We start from the raw sequence: 21,786 nt of genomic DNA, 5'->3' as shown, positions 1-21,786 counted from the left end.
GAAGCTCAGGCCGTGCAGGCTGCAACTCTGTAGGCTGGATAGTGATATCTGCTGCTGCATCTCATTATGTGTTGTTCATCTAATCCCCGGGTTTGTAATTTGTTTATATGCACTCATGAAGTTTAAAGCGGGATTACGTCCCTGGCAACCAAATGTCTCCTAACCACACATTCCTCATTGGACGGCTGCAGAAAATCCACAACAAATAAACAATTTGGTCAATGCTTACTTTTACTGATTGTCTATGAGACAGTATTAACATTAGAGGCCAGTGATGGGGATGTGAATAAAGGTAAAACATGGACTGATCTCAATAGATTTACTAAATTAATTATTTTTTTGAAATATGGTTAAATCAGTTGTCGAAATGCTTCATTTAAGTATCTTTTATTTTCATCTTTGTGTTTGTTAGGGGTACGCTAGGAAGTGTGAGGGCTAATTTAAAGGCTGACCTTTGCAGCTCCCATGTACCACAGAAACCAATGACGTAGACAGATGCTGTCGATTGGCACGATTCCCATAGGCACACGTCTGACATCTCCAATAAGACAGATACACACACATGCAAGGGATGCACTAAGTGTGATCAAGCCCCAGATAGAGTGCAGCAAGTCCACATGTAAATAATTAAAGCACTTTTTTCTTCTTCTGGAAATCAGGAAAGTGTTGTTTTGTCTCTGAAAGTAAAAGCAAACCAAACAGGAGGCCCCACTGATTTCCTTTTGACCTATATATTTAAGGAGGTATCACGGCAAACAGTCTCGGCTTGAGAGAAAATACACAAATACCAACATGAAATATTCATCCCTCTTTGTCCCCCGGCTGGTGGGGGCTTTTCATTTTGAGCGTGTATGAAAAGTAGTGAAGTGAGAAAGGTGTAGAAGAAGTGCGGTTGGTGAAGTCATTTGTCTCCCCATCACAGCCCCTCTGAGGCTGCACTTAAAGGCCAGTGAGCACAACAGAAAGAAGACTTTAGGACATCCGTGTCTCCAATGTGGACACTATTTATAGCCTTGAGAAAAGCGCTCTCTGCCATATCACTTGATCTACATAGCAAACCTGGACATGGTTTCCCTCCTCTCAGATTATACAGCAAAGCATAGAGACTTCACTTATTTAAGCCACATAACTGGCACCTTTTAGCAAAGCGTGCAGCTCGGGATGCTCCAGGGATGGAGGGAGAGTCACCGTCTCAGTTGTTGTTATACCTACCAAGGTGGTGGAAATGAGGCTGCCTTTGAAATGCAAATTGCTCACTGGCTCAGAGCAGAAAACCCAGAGTCAATGTTTCATGCAAAACACATGATCCCATTTCACAAAGGCAATCCAGATATGCCAAAATGTTTTTTTTAATGAAATTAGAAGTGGTTGTTTGAGAGACTGGAACTATCACATGGCAAAATGTTAGAAAACTAAAAAGGCATCCATTGAAATTCAACCATTATTATGTTACAAGGATGGTTGCAAAGTAGACTTAGCGCAATAGATATTCAGATCAAAGCTAAACCTTCAGGTAGCAGACATTAGAAATGACACGTCACGTGAATGAAGAGCCCTCTACTGGCAGTAAAACATACAAACTGGTAAAAGACACTCAGGAAAAAAAGTAAACACAATATTGAGAAATTAACAATGTGTGGATTACAGGTTTTGCAATTGTGCAATGATGATTATGTATGAAACAAACATCCATTAGCTCTAAACATTTTACATGGCAGCCCTGACAAAAAGGCACAACATTATCTGGCTTTGGCTTTTGCAGCATTCAGGAAGAAAACATTGGCTGTAATTGGCGAACAATGATTGGAAAGGTTTACATTTCAAGAACAACAGAAGAGTTTTGTAAAGCTGATATAAGGCAAAAAGCTAAATTGCATAGACTTGCAAGCAGGAGTTAAATTCTGGTTAGTTAACATTGACACTTAGAAGAGATGCCTTTCTGCAGATTATTTCTTACAATCAAAAATGACCTGGAATTTAATTGTGGCCAGTTTAACAAGCATCAAGTGATCACATCTATTCTGTGTGAGATGAAGTCAAACATAATTTGCTAAAACTTGCACAACAGTGTCACGTAACGTTGTGTATAGTAACTTGCACACAGTTGAAATGCTTGGCGGTGAGGTAAACTTTACCAGAGTAACACGGAAATAATGCATGTATAAAGTCATTTGCTAAATATATCCTTGTATACGTACTTTGAATATTAAATAAGCAAGACTCTCGCCTTGTTCTGCATCTTTAATTTTTCTGAAACTCTATTGTTCTTCCAAATAAGGGTTTCTTCAATGATAATTACGGTTTAGCCTTTAACATTTTAAATACTATTCTATAATGTAGTTATTAGTATAGTTATATTATATAGTTGACATCTTAATCAAGTACGAGATTTTAAAGCTATCTATTGCATCAAAAAAAAAAAAAATTCTTCATATGAATATATATTTACTATTTGGCAATCACTGACTACAATACAGTAGCAAACAAATAATAAAATTCGATCATGTTTTAATCATACTGAAGAGAATACTAAAGAAACAATGACTGATTGTTGCCATAGAAAAACTAACTTAAACTGCATGCATCAGAGGTGATATATGGTCCTATAACATTGTTTCAGTCATATATTTTGTCCTTACGTAGGGTTCTCTTCCTTTCCTTTTAGTCGTTACCTCCACACAGCTTCAGCAGCAACTTCTTGTAATCCCCGGAGGTATCACCCTGAAAATCGAAGATAAAATCAACATGGTTTTAAAAATATGTACATGAAAAGGAAAACCTGCGATTGTCAGCGTGACATGGTTTGTGTGACTTACTGAGATGTGGCTGTAAAGTGATTTTCCGTAAGTCTTCACATACGCCTGTCTGATGTCCAACATATCCACCTCAGAGCGGGTCACCATGATGCGGATGAGTGTTGTGTCCTTGGTCCCTGCTCCCTGTCGACACATCACAACGTGACACTTCAGTGACCGCAGCAGTGACAATTTCTCCTCAGACTCCCCGCAACAATGTCAGTGCAGGGAACAGTTGGTTTGTGACAATTAGAATACAATGTGATGATGTACCTGCATGGCATTGTGGAGCCTTTCTGCAAAGTAGACAGGAGTGTTCTTGATGCATTTCACTAGGAAAAAAGGAGCAGATGTAAACAGATGAGTCTTATATGAATCTGCAAAACCACACGATTGTTACCCTTTTGTTTCAATAAGGGGACAAGATACAACAGACGATGTGAAGAGGTAAATGAAAAGACAAGAAGAGTCAAAAGCTGATTGCTTGAGGTGGACAACATTAGACACCGAAGCTTTACATTCAAACTCAGTGCAGTATTAATAACTACACCAGAGAAAGACGGGTGTTTATGTTGTTGCGTCTGCCAAAAGGTTTTCCTCTTAGCCCTATTTTTTTTTAGTTTGTAAGCTTCTTAGTTAGCAGCATTATCGCTAAAACTTCTTCAATAATTTCCACCATTTTTATAATTTCTGCAGAACTGTTTTGTACCACTCCAACTACAATTTTCATCCAATCTTCACGACATTGAAGACGTAACAATTGAAAGGAGCCCAAATATATTTGAAGATATTCCAGACTGGTTTCCTGTGATCGGGTGCCAAATTCTTCTTGGTGAGGCCCATTTGAAATAACTTCAATGCGTTGCACAACAGCAACCAAATCATCTGTTCTTCTAAATTGCATATGTGCACAAAACATAATAATCTAAAATGGCTGGGACTCTGTGGTTTTAAATTGGATTTTATACAATTTCATAAAACTTGAATAACTGATGCAGCTGTGCTTTTTATCAATCAAAGTATTAAAAAGGTATGTAGGTCAAACGGCAGCCGGTTTGCATCAGCAGGATATTTGTAGTCCTTCCAGGAAAACCAGTCCAAACAAACATCTTGACGAATGGCTTCAATATATACTTAACGCTTCAACATGGTTTTGGAAAGCCACTTTCGTTTGGTTGGAAAAGAGACCCAAAGAACGTACCCACGGCCACCATGCCAGACTCCACATTGCCAGACATTTCCCTGCAGATGCTCTTCTCAATGTCTCTCCCACACATCTGCTGGTACTCCTGGAAGACTAATAAAGACAAGAATCACAGGCAAGAGAGTTACAGTCATAATATTTGACAACAAATGTCTGAAATATGTATTAAAAGGTCAACATGTGTGGTTATGACACTGGAACAACAGAAGTCATGTGGTGAACTTCAATAGAGGAAGGGAAATGATCTAGTGGATGTCGCAATTACACACCTGCTCGAAGGTGAGGCTTGCTGCGAGCACACAGGATGGCATTAAACTGAGACTCATCAGTTCCAACTTTATTTTCCCCAGCAGCATACAGTTTCTGTCGCCCACGCAGACACACACAAATTAAACAAGGAACATGATCAGACCTGCAAATTACTTTTCAAGTATGTTACAACAGCAAACCAACTTTAAACTGGTACCTGAGCATCCTGTTTGGCTAGGGAGACGTCGACAGTCTCCCTTTCGTCACGATTTCCCTGGATATAGTAAGATGTGTTGTGTTCATTAATATATTCATGAGCGAAGTACAATGGCAGAGTCAAAACTTAATAGCTCGCAGGAGCTGAAATCTGTTTTGACAGAGCTGATTATGAATCAGGTGTAAAAATGTGCAGCAGCTACCTGACTGAGAGAGATGAGGAGTCTGCGGAAGTGACCGGAGGTGTCGCCGCTGATGGCGTCCTCTAGGCTCTTCCCGTAATCTGGAAGAAAGGTGTGGCTTTTTGTTTTTGTTGGGACAATACATTCATTTGCATAATATTTGCATTTTGTTTCGACACTTCTTTTTCTCAATCCATTTTTCTAAGCAGAAAAATAAAAAGGTAAAATAAAAGAGTAGCTGCACAACCTACAATCAAATTTGAGTTAAATCATTTTAATACAAAATATAAACCTCAAGATCAGAACTCACCAGATTTGTAGATTCTGGTGATTTCACGAATCTCTGCATTGGAGCGTGATGAAAGAATCTCAATCAGACAAGCTTCATCAGTTCCTGCGCCCTGTAAAAATATAGAAAGGCCTCAGTAAGACACAAAGACACACCAGCTTAATAGATGGTGAACAGTTAGATGTCATCAGCCATGACACAAGTCTCGACTTGTATGGCCTTAACTTGCATTTAGAGGTTATTTTTGTTCTTATTTTCCAATTACATGATGAGTAACATGCGGTTTGGACTACAAAACCAAAATTGAAGCATCTGCTGAGACAACAACTCAAGCTTCCAACCTTTATAGCCTCTCTGAGTTCAGATGCATCAAAGTGTGAAGCGCTCTTAACCATGGCAAGAACCAGTTTCTCAAAGTTTCCAGTGAGCTCAGACTTCAGATCGTGGGCTAAATCCTAAGAGTGAACACACAAAACAAAAAACCATGAAAGCAAGCTCGGCCGAGATATAGTTGCAATACAGGGCCAATGATTAGCGACAGATTACAGAATGAATTCCGACTGTAAAAAAAAACATTATAAAATGTACCTTTCCGTAAGTTGTTTTATAGGCCGCTACCATTGGAACCCTCTGCTTGTTGGTACGGCTTCCCAGAAGTTCAGTGATGGCATTTTCATCCGTGCCTGTTCAAAATAATTTTCAGGATCAATTTATGATGTGTAACAAAAGGGATCAATGTTGAGTGACAACACTTCAGATGGCTTTTAGCATATTCAAATAAACATTTACTGACCAAACCCCTTCATAGCTTTGCGAAGAACCTCAACATCCCTCAGTGGATCGGCCCCTGGAAAGTCTTTCAAAGAACCTCTGAACCCTTTCTATGAAAAATAAATAAATAAAAACATTAGCGGATAAAACACTACACACTAGCTGGATGTGCATTGCAACGTAGTCTGAGAGAAGTCCAAGGATGAAGATGAATGCCTCTTACAGAAATGGCAGGTGCCTGAGGGTTGGATGGAACTCCACTTCCATATCCCGGCATTGAGGGGGTATTCGCGGGGGCTCCGGGGTAGTTTGGCATGGGCTGGCCTGGGGCGGGGCCCCCTGGGTATCCCTGCTGAGCCCCTCCTGGCTGCAGAGGGACAGAGGACAGAGGACAGCTGTAAGTGCTAAGTCCATAGTGACATATAGAGCAAATAAGGTTTAAGTAGGAGATAAGGTGATTTAAGCAAACAAGAGATTTAGCTGAAATCAGTCCATATGTTATTAGGGATGTGGCACTGCCGTGGTTTAGAGCGAGATAAGAATGTATGTACCGCTCCATGTCCGCCTGGTGCTGCACCCCAGCCTCCACCTGCAAAGAAAATATTGACATAACATGCAAAATGCAATTAATTTAAAAGAACAAGTCTGCTGCGTGTAAAGCTTCACAATTCAAAAGACTATTTTGGAGCCTCACCTCCTCCTGGAGGCATGGAAGGATAGCCTCCTGCTCCTGCCTGAGGAGGGAAGCCTCCAGCTGGGGCAGGGTAGCCTCCAGCTGGGGCAGGGTAACCTCCAGCTGGGGCAGGGTAACCTCCAGCTGGGGCAGGGTAACCTCCGGGCTGGGAAGGGTAGCCCCCTGCTGCTGGAGGGTAACCGCCCGCTGCGGGAGGGTAACCGCCAGCCTGAGATGGGTATCCGCCGGCCTGCTGTTGGGGGTAGCCTCCGGCGGCAGGAGGGTAGCCACCTGCGGCAGGAGGGTAGCCGCCCGCCTGTGGAGGGTAGCCGCCCGCCTGTGGAGGGTAGCCGCCGGCCTGTGGAGGGTAGCCGCCCGCCTGTGGAGGGTAGCCGCCTGCAGCAGGAGGGTAGCCGCCTGCTTGGGGTGGATATGCCCCTTGTTGAGGTGGGTAGCCCCCTCCCTGTTGTGGGTATCCTGGGTAGCTCATCTTCAGAACCTAAAGGTGACATGAAGTTGTGGCTTGATACTGTGATGTATGAGGGTCATCATATGACCACAGCACATTTTGCAGGAACCATTCAAAAAGGAACACAGAATTTTCTTTAATTTCCAGTTAAAGTTAGATTTAATTGTACTTCCTAACTTGCTCAGTCTCCATGGTTTTTATGATGTGGTAACACAGACATGGATGTGTTAAAGTCCCCCATTTAGCTCCTTTTTTAAGCAGCCATATGAGTATGACATTTACTTAGTTCTCTAAAAATAACCCAAACTGACACCCAACCCTCTTACCCTGCATCCATTTGGTGTCATCATAATAAAATGCTCTAAACTCCAACAACTTCCGTAGGTTAATGAATGAGCAGCCACTTGCAGACAAGGCCCTCACTTGAGCCTCTCGCAGATTACACTCCACAGGCCGTGTTAGCACATCACCATTATGACGACAGAAACTCACCACTTTCACCTGCCCTAATCCTCAACTTATGATAATGACAAAAGAGCATGCTCATTGTTTTTTGACAGAGTTCAAAAACCCCAAACAAACACTGTAAAATGAAGAGTCGTTGTTGGAATTACACAACTGTTTGGGTGCCTCTGTGCCATCCCATATTCAAGCAAAACATTAATTACAGCTGCAGGTCTGTAAACTGTACTGAGCGACAAAGATACCCGGATGTAAAACAAATCGGCTGTATTTAGAGCTATTAGTTGTGGTTAAAGTTTAGATTTAGTTATTCTGAATTCAAAGATGCACCACAGAGTACTTTAGGCGGACATAAACACTGTGTTAGAGGTGACTTCATGAAGGGTGTGGACCTTTGTTAACTGGGTCTGCACTGGGGACGCCTTCAAGTATTACCGTAAATACCAGTATTTCCATCCCACCGCGCATTTACGACCCAGGGATGGGGTAAAGCAAGGTTATATTATTACATAATTATTATTATTCTTATAAAATCATTAATAAAAATCCCGATGTCCGTTACTTCTTGATTCCTGAAGCAAATTAGTAACCAATATGTTGCTACTGAATTAATACTGATCACGTTTTACAACTCATGACCTCTTCAATAGAACGCGCTAGGAGGGGCACGTTTCAAATTTGCGTTACACTTCCTGCGTATTTGTACGAGGAGCACTAGAAAGCAGGCTAAAATATAACGCAACATCCTTCATTCGGAGAATCACAGGCCTGTGTTTTCGCAACTCGCAGACTAACGTTAGCTGTGACTTTAAGATTTGACTGTACTCTTATATCCATCAACAATAAGTAGCGCCCGCATGCTAAATGTCACGCCAACATCTTTGATCTCCAAGAGCTTGTAGCAACCCTGCGGTCCGTTAACGTTACATAGTAGCTACTCCCAGACGAGTTACTGTTTGGCATTTAGCATCCAGTGTAAACACATAGCGGGAGGGACACGTAACACATTAGATACAGTTACAAGTATCAGTGCGCCATTTTGAATTACTTTTGAAATAATAAATAATAAAAAAAAAGGTTTGTTGCTGTTGAGCAACGTTCCAGCTCCATAGCGTCTGTTTAATTAGGCGAGGCTAATTCCCTACATTCCACAGTAAGCTGACGGAGGCTGCTGCATTTATTATTAAGTATGATCAAACTTCGTTGTCGCCTCAAACGCAATACAAGACGAATATTTCGCGGCTATTTGCAGTCCAAAAACATAAGATTTGGGGTTACTTACTTATCCGCAACGTACTTCAGATCCAGGAAGAGCCGAACGAGGAGTAGCAGGAGGTGGGTGGGTCCTCAGCATTGTTTCCGTCCTGCAGTATAACAATCTTTGCGCCGTTATTGTCCTCCACACATTAAGAGGAGAAAGCCTGACGTTGACTCGTCGGGCTGTCGTGTTTTCATTTTCACCCAAGAAGACACTGCAATGTTTGTCAAGAAGTGATTCGATTGTCCACGGTGATGTCACAAGCATTATATTGTGGATAATTAATACGCAATATTGTTGACCAAAATACTTTGAATACCTTGATTTTTTTTTTTTTTAAGTCCCTTGCCTGAAGACATTCAAATATTTTCAAATGTTTCATGGGCTAATGTGCAGTTTTTCCTGATATTTGAATTACGTTAAACGCTCAGTGTCAACATAAAACAAACACTAGAGGGCAGCAGTCTACTACACGAGCCTGGCAGACTGCAGCCTTTTAATTGTCGGTACACCAGGGTGGTTTATTGTCAGTCTACCTAAGCACAATGAAGTGTGGGATTTTCCTTTTTCAACTTTATCTTTTTGTATTTTATTTAATTTCATCGCTGTGTATGATGAATCTTACATCTAATGAGGAAAACATCCACATGTCTACCCCTTTATCGCTCCTCATCCTGCATCACTGCAATCAAAACAAACGTTATACTATCCATCCATCTTTGGCATCTGACAGAAAAGTTAGATAAAACACTGCAACACTGTTTTTGGTAAAGAGTCCGTGTTGTATAGGCGCAATTCAATGCTTTCTTAGAATGAAATAACTACTCATTTAAAATACCTCATGAAGGTCTATATTAATAGCATGCCACTTATTTTCCCTTATATAACTCCTAGTTTTAGACCTAAATATGCAAAGAAAAGTTAAGCACAAAGATGCAAACTCATGTCGGACCTCCTATTCGCTGTGACGCAGCCCTGAGAGTCGTGGCTGGAGCGCTGCTACTCGCTTCCCACTGGCATTCAGGCGTTTGCGCTTCATGCTTCTACTGCGCCCTCCCCCGTGACTGTTGTCCGGTAACTGGGGTCCTCCAGGGCTCCCCCAGGTGAACACAAAGATCACACATCACACATCCAGCCGGAGCAGAAGGGGGGATGACTGAAAGAAGTTGTGTGATCCAGAAAATCCGGCGGTTCTGACGGCGCTGTTCCAAGAGACGCAAACAATATGATGTCTGCCATAGAGAATGGTGCCCCTGTGTACCCACCGGCACAGCTGCTCAACTGGGTCTACATGTCTTTGCAAGACACTCAGAGCAGCACTTTTGATGCGTTCAAAGCCGAATCGGACACTTCCCCACTGGACATGAACGTCTCCAAGCGCAGCGCAGCTGATCTGAGCGCCAACTATCTTAACAACTTCTTCCATCTGAGGAGTGAGGTAGAATTCATGTCATGTTATGTCATGCTGTCATAACGTGGTGATTAACACTTTGCATTTACAAACTTCATGCCTTGTTGCACCCACTCACTCATCTTTTTCTAACGCTGCATGTCAAAAGTCTCTCTCCTAAGATGAATATTATACAAACATACCTCACTCCAGGTTATTTTTGTTGCCCATACAGTAAACCTCACCTGCATGCCTTCATTGGGTCGCACTGTGGTGAGTGGGCAGTGCATGAATATGGGTTCTGTACCCTGGTATAGTGCCTGAGTGTGTTCAGACTGTTCTGGTGTCAGTGTGCAGCTGGAGGGGGACTGGCAGGTTGAGAAAGACCTCTCACAAGTTTTTAAAAAATGTTAGAGTTCACCCTGGCCGGCCTCTGCTTGGTCAGAGGAGTATGCTGTGTTCACTCAGTGGGGCTTGCTGCTTATTTTAATACTGACCCATTTAGGAAATGTAAGGAAAACAGGCATAAGTCATTAAAACAAATCGGCATAAAGATATCATAATTTGCTGTACTTTTACTTAGAAAATCACTTTGCAACTTTAAGAATGAATCAATTCAAATAGCATACTGTAACTGCACCCATGCCACAACAACGTTACCAACTGTAATGTGCATGTGCATCTGATCACAATTCTCTTTCTGTGATGCCTTCAGAGTAAACAGCCAGTGTCTGCAGACTGTTCTCCATGTTTGCCCCTGCGGTGCCACAGCACCCGTCTCCTCCAGAGGCACAATGATGCTGATTGTGCCGTGGCAATAGAACAAGTTAGAAGAACGCGTGACAAAAGCATTTTGTTCTGACGAGGAAACGGACACTATTGGCCCACAGTGTAAATGCAGTAAAGGCAGCACATCTGCAGAATTGAAATAATGTCGGCTACTGTCGGAGACACGAACAGGAGAATCAATCAGGGTGATGGACTGACATGCTGCCTGAAAGGCTCTTTCATTGTAGAGTCATAAACAATAATGTTTTTCTCTTGACAGGCCTTGAACAACAATTTCTACAAGAGCTCCTCGCCCTACGGGTCCCTCAACAATATCGTGGAAGGCCTGAGCTCTCTGGCGGACCATTTCTCAGACCTCTCCCTGTCCCCCGAGACACGCAAACCCAGCAAAAGGCCGCCGCCCAACTACCTGTGCCACCTTTGCTTCAATAAAGGCCACTACATCAAAGATTGCCCTCAGGTGAGCCAGTCAGTGATGCTTCACATCAGTCACGTGCAGAAACTGCTGTGCAGTGGCAGTGTGTAGGCCGTTTGAGCTGTCTATGGTGTTTCAAAGAACATATGAGGTGACGTGAGTATGACGACGTATTTTATCTGATTCTCATTTCAAATCCACAAGCTTCCTCCCAGTTGTAGGTAGACAATTTTTTCAGTGTGAAATAGATTCCTTAGCTCATATTTGAGTTAGATGAACCACCGCAGGTTGGTAATGAGCAGCAGATGCCAGATTGCATCTGGGAGCCGGACTTAATGAAAGATGATAGGTTTCTCTGTGGATAGGCACGACCTCTACTCCAAACAGGAGAGACATATTACCACTGCTTTATGTCCAGCTGCGGATCCCCATTGATCATGTTCAGAGGGAAATGTCTGACATTTGTTAGGTGGAAATAATAAAATGGAAATAGTCACATGACTGATGGACAGGATGTGTGCAAGAAGCGAGGAAACAAAAAAAGCAGAAATTCAAATGGCTGGCCAACTTTGACTGGTCAGTTCTAAAAAGGTGTAATTGCTTTCTGTTGTGACGCAAACAGAGTATTTGCTAGCTGCACCATAATTCCATAGATATTAATACTGAGTGATTTCCATCAATTTAGTTTTTGTCAGTTTGTGCCAGAGATAAAATGTCACAATAGGGAGGGGTAGCGTCTAAAACATAAAATAGTGTTGGTGCAAGAGATCAATTAATAAGTTATAACATTCAAAATGTTTCATTTACAATACACATACGACTTTGGGAAATACACTTAATTGCTATCTTTCCGAGAGTGAAAGGAGAAGATAGATACCACTCTTACGTCTGTATGGTGAATAAGTTGCCGGAGACAGCAGCCTATTAGCTTAGCTTAGCATAAAGACTGGAAACAGCTATAGCCTGGCTCTGTTCAAAGACACGTAACCCTCCACTTTTGTTACCTTCGGACAGAGCCAGGCTAGCTTTTCCCAGTCTTTGCGTGAAGCTAAGCTACTAAGCTATTTACTGTGCAGATGTGAGGGGGGGGGTATTCTTTTGAATACGTTTCCCAAAAGATTCCTTTCACTAAGAAGGAAGAGTCTGTTATCTGCCCTGGCCACATCTTGATCACTCTCTTCCCTATAGCCTCGTCTCTGAGAGCTTGTCACCTCCATCACTGGTGCAGTTCAGCTGTGAAAGTGGAGGAATGCGAGGAATGTGGAGAAAATAAATTGCTGTGAGCTTATAGCGCTTAACATTTTCACATCTGTGCACACCTGGACTAACGCCAACAGAAGTTGTGTGTTATTGTTGGTTGGTCACTTTCAGAAATATGTCTGAAAGAATGTTCTAAAGAAGCTTTCAACCACTTTCAAATTGTACAACAACACACTGACACTTATTTTTGAATGTATGTGAGTATTTAGGGCGTCTTGCTGGATATCCTGACCAGAGGGAAAACGGTGTACATCCTAACAACACCACTTTTTGCACAGCATGTTTCTTTCGAATGAAGAATAGAGAGGCATACGTAAGCTGTTTTTTATGGAGTGGTGTAGAACATCTTATTAGCAGCAGTGAGTTTCTTCGGACTGTTTGTTGCAGGGCTTCCATAGCTGACTGGTTTGCACTGGAGCTGCAATAGACAGGAATCAAAGAATGTCACGGCTCAGTAAGATGAGAGAAGAAGCACACAGGAAGTGGGTGTGCGGGGCCTTTAACAGCCTCTCTCTGGGTGGAATGGGGCCCACGTCAACTCTAAAAGTCTGCTTCTTTGATAAAGAAACACATGGTACCTCAGTGGAAGCCTTAGGTGATGAAAAATAATGAAAAGTGCCAGTTAAGGCGGAACCCATGAGTTTGAGTTGCAGCCATACTGAAAGGTATTAGACATGCTATCCATGCTGTGCTCGACATGAAAGTGGTAAACATCCTGTTGACAGCATAGTGGAGAGTTGGGTTACTCGCTTCATCAGAGGGTTAAGACGTCAAAGGATTACTCTGGGATATTTACGATTCGTCTTTGCGGCCACGCCCCTTGAAATGTACAAAATCTGGAAACCATTTCTGCCGGCTGGCTCTGTGCCGCTCTCGCTCTGCTTTAGAAGGATGATGCCAGATTTTCATCATGTGTTGCTAATATTTCAGACCCACAGCGATGATTACGGAGCAGTTGTCATGACAAACGGCCTCTTCAGTTGAACGCTCTTCTGAAGCTGTAACTAATGAACAAACTGCTTTTTGTTCTTGTTGGCTGGAATCTGAGGCATTTTTAGCTCTAGAAGTACATACTGTTTGGACCCTTGATGACTTACTATCCAACTTGCAGTTAATTTAGTGTCTTCATCTGAAAATCATCTGTAATTTATACCATTTTGATGACAAAACTGTTTCTATTTATGACCATATTTGTGGCAAGTTTAACACCTTTCACCCATTAACCCAGGGTCACAGCATTTTATTGACCCCGCGCCAATTAAGTAGACGAACCCGGTAACTGTAAGGAGAATACACTAGTGACAGTGTGCTGAGAGTACATGGGTGTATGGTGGGAAGAGCCTGGGCTAAATAAGGAGAGCATTGTTTCTCCAGAGGGGCTGTGGAACCAAAGGTCAGGAAGTCAGGCTGTATTGTTCGCTTAGCTCTGCTTGGCTGCAGTCATCTCCGTCTCACTCTGTCTCTGTCTATGCAGAGAAGCGGCTGTCGGACACTCGTTTAAAGGGCCAGAAAGCAGCTGCCCAGAGATGTCTGCATCCAGAATGTGTTTTTGGAAACAGTGGGTAGCACAGGAAGTGGGTAAAGTTTGATCAGGTTTGAATAGAAGGAAAACGTCTGCCTTGATAATTACTTTGGAAGGAGGAACTTTTGATAGTTGCAGGGCTTGCAGAAAGATTCATAACCTGTTTGGTATTTGAAGGCTGAAACCTTCAGTTTGTCCCATTATTCAGTATCCTTACTGTGACTCCATTGGGTTGCTTTTAAACTTCTCAAAAATGGCGATTTGTTGTTTGTACTTCTTTTTTGTTTGGATTAAACAAACAGGATACAAAGTGTTAATTTGTAAGGAGTCAGGCTAACTGTTTCCACTTGTTTCTAGTCTTTGTGCTAAGCTAAGCTAGCTGGCTGCTGGACACGACAGCGGTGTAACAATTCCTTATTTTACTCTTGGCAATTAAGCGAATAAGATTAATAATGATAAATAACTTTCACATGAAATAATCTTCCACAGTCTTCGGTACTTCCCGTGGGAAGACTTTAAAGGAATTGCTTATACATATATACACATTCTTGCCGAGAGTTACATGAGAAGATGGATACCACTCTCACATTAGTTCGTTACATAAGAAGCAACAGCCAGGAGATGGCTAGCTTAGCTTAGCATAGAGACTGGAAACAGTCTGGCTGTTAACACCCTATATGTTGTTTGTTTACTCCACACTAAAATTTTTGAGCATCTTTTATGCTGTTATCTTGGTTCAAATACTGATAATGACATTAGTCTTGTTTTTGGACAGGGCATTGTACTTCAGGTGGAGCGATACAGTTCATCGCTGAATGTGGAACTGGTGAATCTCAAGCAACACACTGTCTGATGACTGTTGCTTTGGTTCTTTTGTTTTCACTGGTGGTAAACGTCTTATCTGTCCTCAGTCTGCTGTCTGTTGCTTTTGGCCGGATCATCTGCTGAGGAGGATGAGCAAGATAGAGGAAACCGTGGTATGCGGGGTAGATAGACTGCCGCTGATAAACAGTGGCTGTCTTCTGCTCAAAGCTAATGAACATAGAGGAGAAGAATGCTGTTGCATGTTTTCAAGAGAAATCACTGTTGATATCATGAGGAAATGTGGGTGAAAAGTCTCTCTCACTCTGTGGCTCCAAGTATACTGTATCACATCTTTAGTTATACATTATTTGTACCTTGTAACATCATTCCTTAGTTCTTTAACCCAAACCACGATCCTTTCCTAAACCAGACTTAATGGAACCTTGCCTTAATGGATTCTTTTTCACACGTATTGCTACTATTTAGTCTACATTTGAATGAGTAGAGGTTGCTATGAAGAGTATAAAGGTACAATAGATGCTGTGAAATGCTGTTATGCCTCTTTTACGTCAACTTCAAAATGTGACGGCAGAGTTGTATGCTCTTGTGTTCTTGTGCACCAATTCCTGAACATGACAATGAAATCAAACTACTAGCTGGCGTCTTAGCCGAACCTGAGCATTACTTTGACCCAACAGTCATAACATTTGGCCTTCTTGAGTCTCTCTCAGCTGTGTTTTGAACTGAAATTGGGAATATTGTGCCATTGTATTTCTTGTTTGTCTGCCAGGCCACCTGGTCCTGTCACTCACCCTTTGTGTAACGTAACACCAGTTTACAGCTGTGTGACTGCAGCTCAGTCAGACTGCCTTTGAATCTGTGTGTGAGGGAATCTCTCTGCAGGCTTTGAACAATGGGATTGATGCACGATTTAAAATCTGGAGAGCCATGTTGGAAAATAGAAATCCATTTGCTGTTTGGCCTCCAGTTGTTTTTATCTCATCACATTTGTTTTGGAGAGGGGGAAGGTTAATCCATTCAGTATTTCAGATGTGCAAGATTTGCAGAAAGGCTGCGTGAAAGGATTACAGCTTCATATACAGTAACTGTGACTTAACTGTCATCGTAATCTAATGTGCCCGTGAAAGTAATACTTCCGCAGGGTTGGATTTTCCTCAATATTCTCAGTTCCACTTGCTATTTGCTTCATGACAACTGTGACATTTAATCAAAAGGATCTAATGCAGTCTGAATCATTTCTGCATTATATTTGAAGAGTATCGTCGGGACATTTGTTTCAAACATGTTGCATCATGACAAAGAAAAGCCTTCTGAGTCTCTTAACTTTAAAAGTATCCACCCCATAGTCCACTTTGGCCACTTTCTCAACAAAGTAGAATTTCTTGGAAGTAGGACAACAACTATTATTCAAGGTGGTGTATTCAAATAGCTTGTTTTGTCCGACCAACACCCCCAAAGATATTTATTTTTACAGTGATATAAAACAGAAAAGCAGTAAATCATCACCTTGCAAACGCAGCATCCAGAGAATGTTTTGGCATTTCTGCCTCTTAAATAACCAGCAATTAAATGATTATTGCTATCAATAACACAACCAATCTCCTCACCTCTCTTTAGATGCAATAATAATTGTCTTCCATAAAACAAAACTAGCTATTCTGATGCTCTGGAAGATGGCAAGTCGTCAATTCGTTGCTTTAAACCCACCTGGAGATAACTAATTTCACAAGTTAATGAAAAGTGTCACTTAAGTCGACACAGGAGTCTTTAAAGCATAGGAGACCTATTGCTGTGGATTTCAGTCCAGGCAGTAATGTGTTGTTTTGCTTTGGTAACAGCTGGGCTTCTCCCTGATGCGGTGGGGGACTGATACAAATTAAACCCAGCGAGGGAGAGAGAGAGCACTGCGGGTTTGTTAGTGTGGAGTAATTGACCACATGGTATCCAATAGGCCTGGTGTTGCTGTGTTCTCCAGGATGAGAGTCTCATGGGGCAATGGAAGTGGGGGAGAGAGGGAGAGGGGGGGGGGGGGATTTGGAGTAGTCCATTGTTTATCCTGATGGTTTCCAGATGATGGCAGGGGGAGGCAGCCAACCTCCCGGGCCTCTCTCACCAGGCTGCATAGACCTGGGACGAGCTTATCTGCTACAGTCTTATAATCTGGCTTTACATCGCTCTGTGCACTCTGGGGCTGATTCAAGTTACACAACTGGAGTTATGGCTTTTGGATGCGATGAGTTGTAATGCATATTATAATTGAATTTAACGTCTATTTGTCTGAAACAAAACCGTTTCTCACAGATGGTTTGAGGCTGCAAAAATCTTCCATCAAATTTGTTTAAGAAGAAAATGTGCTGCCTATTTGATTTTTAGCTGCGTGAAAGGAAAAGTCAAAGCTTTAAGAAATTATGAGTCAAAAAACAGCATGCGTACACACTAAACTATAATGATGAACATGGTAAACATTATAACTGCTACATATCAACATTTTAGAATGTTAGCATTCAGCTCAAAGAACCGGTGTGCCGAAGTAGAACCTAAGAGAGTCGCTAGCATGGCTGTCGACTCTTAGTCTTGCTTGAATACTTTCTCCATTTTTAGCCACGGGGACTGTTACACCTTTTTCATTGAAATAGTGTTGTTGTCATCAAATCATGTTACTGTTTTACAAAATACCTGAAATTGCATTTTGGTAACAAGTAATACATGTTGTATAGGCCTTCTGCGGGTGTAAAATTGAATAATTCTGATTGCTTTACGTCGTTTTTTTATGCATTAGCTATATTGTGATATAGATATTGCCCAGCACACGCACAGTGTCTTAGTTTGAATAATATTTAGTTAATTCATAATTCATGTTTCTTAAAGGCACACAATAAAAAAAATATTCTTAGGTATGTTAAATAACTGGTTGTGTCTTGAGAGCAGAAGGCTTGATGATGGATTTGTACATAGTTTCTGAAGTTACTCAAACTTTCCTGCTTTCCATAAGAGCATCCAGTCATTGTCGGGTCATGAGTGTGATTTTCATTTACCGGTTGTGACTGTCACATGTTTGATGGGACCGGTGGAAACTACAGACTGTGCCATGCCCTTTGCTGCCCTGTGGGCTCCGGACTTTAGGTAGAGTTTGTTTTGCTTGTTCTACGGAATGAAAGCTGTTTCCTCCCTCAGGAAGATGATGCTCTGCTCTCCCTGTAGGCGCTTGGGAAAGAGGGCTGCCATCAAAGGTGACCTCCCACAGTGCCTCATGGTGGCTAAATGATGCAAACACATGCCTCAAAATGCTTCACCGTGGCCTTCACAGTCAAGACACTCGACTGTTGGAACCTTAAACACATTTAGTTAAACACATGTATTCCTGGAAATGAATAAAATGATCTGTAAGAAGTTTTGAGCCTGACATATGTTCCTGCTGTGAAATCAAAACAAGGTTTGACGTGAACTCCTCTGGTGGTGCAGATTCAGACTTAATTTTGACTTGCCCTACTTTCCAGCCGAGGTGCTTTTAATTTAAACCAGTCTTGTCGAGATGACTTCGTTGTGATGGGTTATGGATTTTGTCATGTTATACAAGTGCAGAGTTCATCTGGGTTTTATTTCCTCTCTGCTAAGATCTTTATGTCCTGATTGGTGAGTCGGAGGCAGCTGGGAGGGATGACTGAGAGCCTAAGGTATTTGTCCTATAGTGGGGAGGCCTCTCCCATTGGTCCCCCCACAGGCCAGGGCCTCCTTCATGGTCCCTCGGGAACACAGCTGGAGGGAGAGAGTTCATTTCTAATGGGAAAGCTGAGACTCCTTCTTTTCTGTTCAACAAATACCTTCAGATGGATTCAGAGCATACATATAGCAGCAAACAACAATTTGCTTTGTAAAGATATAGTGGAGTATGTCTACCTGAACAGAGAATGAGGTCGCTCTCCCCGTGTGTGTGTCGTTATCCGAGCTTCTCCTTGCATTTATTTACATTATACATTGTAAGAAGTGGACGTAGTCACTGTGACGTCACCCATTGGTTTGTGGACTGCAGTTTCGAAGCCTTGAGTTGGGTTTTTTTGGTTTTTAGCCGTTGCCATCTTGGCTTTTGGCAACCAGAAGTGGCACGCGAGGGTGTACAACCGAACGCTGAAGTAGACATTTTTAGGCGACCAAAAAGGTCACAATGAACAAACTGAAAACACTCTGAGAAAGGGTTAAAGTTGTAAGACAAAAACACGGAATGGACAATGTTGTGTGAGCCACACCCTAGAGCACACCATGTTTTATCATCTATTTTACTCTACATGGGACCATAATTTACAAAAGGAATATCCTGCTATTGAAGAAGACTTGAAACTAGCGATTTAGACTAATGATTACTGAGGTAATAAATCAATTGAGAAGTAGGGTCATTTTCTCATAGACTGACACATGCTGTCCCCTGCTGGCTATTAGTAAGAATGCAAGTTTAACCCGTAACAGAGAGCAATAGAAGTGGTTTCAATAACCACAGATAAGTTCTCTGCAGTTCGATTTGAAAACTGACAATAAATATTGTTAAGATATTATTCAGCTGAACTTTATGTATTTGAAATGACAGTCAGTTGTTGACTACATGCAGACGTCAATACAGCTGTTGGCGTCTTCGATAGATATGGGACTAAATCATAGCGCAAATTAGATATTATTGTGATGTTTCGGACCTTTGCATGAGGAAATTCTCTCGAACTGAACCTTGTTGAATTTTTATTTAATATTCTATAGTTCTATAGTTTAGATAATATAACAAGGTCCCTTTGTAATATATGGCTCACTCTTCCAGGACTGCATTAATCAAGCATCGAAGCAAACAAACTCTTTAACTTATTTTGACAGAAACCATAAATAATCATCTCATTCCCGAGACAAATCCACTCCAGAAACTCGGCTCTCCTGACCACCAACAGGGCTGCTATCACTTCCTGTTCCAATCCTGCAGAGCTTTAAATTGGCTGCCGTCCAAAAAAAACCCCTAATAGGTCGTTCAGCCTCACACAGTTAACGGTGGTCAGAGGCAAAAGCCAAAATATTTGCAAAGCTGTCGAGGTTTACATGTCGATAAATGTCTTTGTTTTTAAGCTGTCGTAAGCTTCAAGTGGGTTGCACACAAGGTCAGTAATGTAAGAATTGTTTGCTGTGTATTCCTGTTCAGGCTCGACCAAAAGGTGAAGGCCTGACCCCGTATCAGGGAAAGAAGAGGTGTTTCGGTGAATATAAATGCCCTAAATGCAAGAGGAAGTGGATGAGCGGGAACTCCTGGGCCAACATGGGACAAGAATGTATTAAGTGCCACATCAACGTTTACCCTCATAAGCAGGTAAAGCTACATCAGACCTACATATACAGAAGGAATCAGCAAATGTGGAAATCACATCCTGTGTAACTGTAGTACAGTCATACTGTTGCAGGTGAAATGTTTTCATCTGCAAAAATACATGAACATGCATTTTAATGTTATTTTAAAGTTTAACGTTCGTTTATATCACTAGCGTATGATAATACCAGACCCGTGGACTGTAATGTATATGTATGTAAACTCCTTCACCAGTCATTAAAAAACATAGAGGAAGCCACGGTTATGTCCTCAGTGTTTCTGGGACTTTAAGGGTTCTACTGACTGCTCCGACTGTGATGAGTGATTCCGTTTCTTTGTTCCAGCGACCTCTGGAGAAACCGGACGGGTTAGATGTGTCGGACCAGAGCAAGGAGCATCCACAACACCTGTGTGAAAAATGCAAAGACCTCGGCTACTACTGCCGCCGCGTGCAATAAAAACTCTCTACTTGCCTTATGATCCTTTCAAAGCTTTATAAAACAGGGAGATATATTTTATTTACAAAAAATACATTATTGACTTCGTTGGACTTAATGCATCTAACGGTTTTATTGTCATGACACTCTCTTTGACACTGTGACTCTCGGTATAAGAGGCTCATTTTTTTGTTTTTAAGTATCTCTCCATGGAGTCGAGTTCTTTATATTTGCTGGGTTCTTGTAACTTACTCAGCAGTCATTATGTGAATATTCATTTGAAGTCTTTAACTATGAATCTTACCAACTGTGAATTAAAAAAAAACGTAAGTTCTGTTTCTGTCTTCACTCATGTCTAACATGTTGGAACAAAAGTTTCCGGATGAAGAAGATTCTCTTTTTCATGTTTGTATATTCCAGAAATAACTTAAACGTAATGATGTTTCTGTATGAAATATGCAACAAGTCTTTACTAAGTAGGATATGCAGTATTAGTGTGTACCTGCATTATTATTATAATCTGTATTATCAGTACTGGAGGGTACATCATTTTTGAATATATTTTTAAGCCATTACTGTTTTGATTATTACACATTGTGAAGGAATATATTAGCCAACTAACATTTATTCTTTATAAGTATGCGTCTGTAGGAAGTTTGTCATTCCAACTATGAAAACAATATGGTAGAAACATTTAGATTCCTGAAAAATAGAATAAATTACAGAAGTTATATTTTAGCACCCAGTGCCAAGAAAGTCTCTCCAAAGTGCTTTTCATGGGTCAGAGGTCGTAATGTCTCAGATGTAAAATGAGTTCACATCCGCACCAAAGATCATTAAGTGGAAGGTTGCATGTGCATGTTGATTTAGAGGCTCTTTGTATTTCAATGAAAGTGTTATGATACATGAATATGGAACAGAAATACACTGTAAGATGTGTGAAACACCATTTATTGTGCCTTAATTCAAATGATCTCTTCAAATGTTTTTGTATTAAAATGTATTTAAACTTGTCCCTGGTTTCTATTAGAGCATTGTTTTTAATAAATCCATGTGTCAGGGTGCATTAGGGCAGATGGCAAAGTCAAACTGATAACATCAAATTCTGTCTTCAACATTAACTGATCCAGATGTTGCACATTTTTTTATCTCCCCACATAAAACAGAATCGCCATCTCCCTTAATATTTTTCCAGCATCTGGTTAAATTTACTTATGGCGAAGCAAAATCTGATTTGGCCTCATCACC

The 21,786-nt window shown here is 41.5% G+C and overlaps 2 protein-coding genes across 2 annotated transcripts; one reads left to right on the top strand and one right to left on the bottom strand.

Moving 5' to 3' along the window:
- Positions 1-1,311: 1,311 nt before the first annotated feature.
- Positions 1,312-8,938, bottom strand: anxa11b (annexin A11b). Its single transcript, XM_031843486.1, has 15 exons — positions 8,593-8,938; positions 6,401-6,878; positions 6,258-6,295; positions 5,930-6,073; positions 5,729-5,816; positions 5,524-5,618; positions 5,277-5,390; positions 4,957-5,047; positions 4,668-4,747; positions 4,466-4,522; positions 4,269-4,362; positions 3,997-4,092; positions 3,069-3,127; positions 2,817-2,939; positions 1,312-2,721 (listed from the first exon to the last, which is right to left on the bottom strand). Exons 2-15 carry the CDS (start codon positions 6,867-6,869, stop codon positions 2,662-2,664), a joined length of 1,608 nt encoding a protein of 535 aa, XP_031699346.1. The 5' UTR covers positions 6,870-6,878; positions 8,593-8,938; the 3' UTR covers positions 1,312-2,661.
- Positions 8,939-9,564: 626 nt separating this feature from the next.
- LOC116381376 (zinc finger CCHC domain-containing protein 24-like) lies at positions 9,565-21,552 on the top strand. The gene is made up of 4 exons (XM_031843487.1): positions 9,565-10,006; positions 11,007-11,207; positions 19,940-20,104; positions 20,446-21,552. The coding sequence occupies exons 1-4, from the start codon at positions 9,794-9,796 to the stop codon at positions 20,557-20,559; spliced, it is 693 nt and encodes a 230-aa protein (XP_031699347.1). The 5' UTR covers positions 9,565-9,793; the 3' UTR covers positions 20,560-21,552.
- The last annotated feature ends 234 nt before the right edge of the window (positions 21,553-21,786 follow it).

Source organism: Anarrhichthys ocellatus, unplaced genomic scaffold (assembly GCF_004355925.1).
Source record: "Anarrhichthys ocellatus isolate YVR2014 unplaced genomic scaffold, GSC_Weel_1.0 scaffold4, whole genome shotgun sequence".
Lineage (NCBI taxonomy): Eukaryota > Metazoa > Chordata > Actinopteri > Perciformes > Anarhichadidae > Anarrhichthys > Anarrhichthys ocellatus.
The sequence above is the reverse complement of the archived record's forward strand: the minus strand, read 5'-3'. Positions and strand labels throughout refer to the sequence as shown.

Bases quoted from the DNA above. Each gene is read 5' to 3' on its own strand.
- anxa11b (XM_031843486.1), bottom strand. From the start codon at position 6,869: ATGAGCTACCCAGGATACCCACAACAGGGAGGGGGCTACCCACCTCAA. The intron at 5,817-5,929 runs GTAAGAGGCATT...TATTTTTCATAG, and splicing joins CTCAGGCACCTGCCATTTCT to AAAGGGTTCAGAGGTTCTTT. The intron at 5,048-5,276 runs GTTGGAAGCTTG...ATATTTTTACAG, and splicing joins AACTCAGAGAGGCTATAAAG to GGCGCAGGAACTGATGAAGC.
- LOC116381376 (XM_031843487.1), top strand. From the start codon at position 9,794: ATGATGTCTGCCATAGAGAATGGTGCCCCTGTGTACCCACCGGCACAG. The intron at 10,007-11,006 runs GTAGAATTCATG...TTCTCTTGACAG, and splicing joins TCTTCCATCTGAGGAGTGAG to GCCTTGAACAACAATTTCTA. The intron at 11,208-19,939 runs GTGAGCCAGTCA...ATTCCTGTTCAG, and splicing joins ACATCAAAGATTGCCCTCAG to GCTCGACCAAAAGGTGAAGG.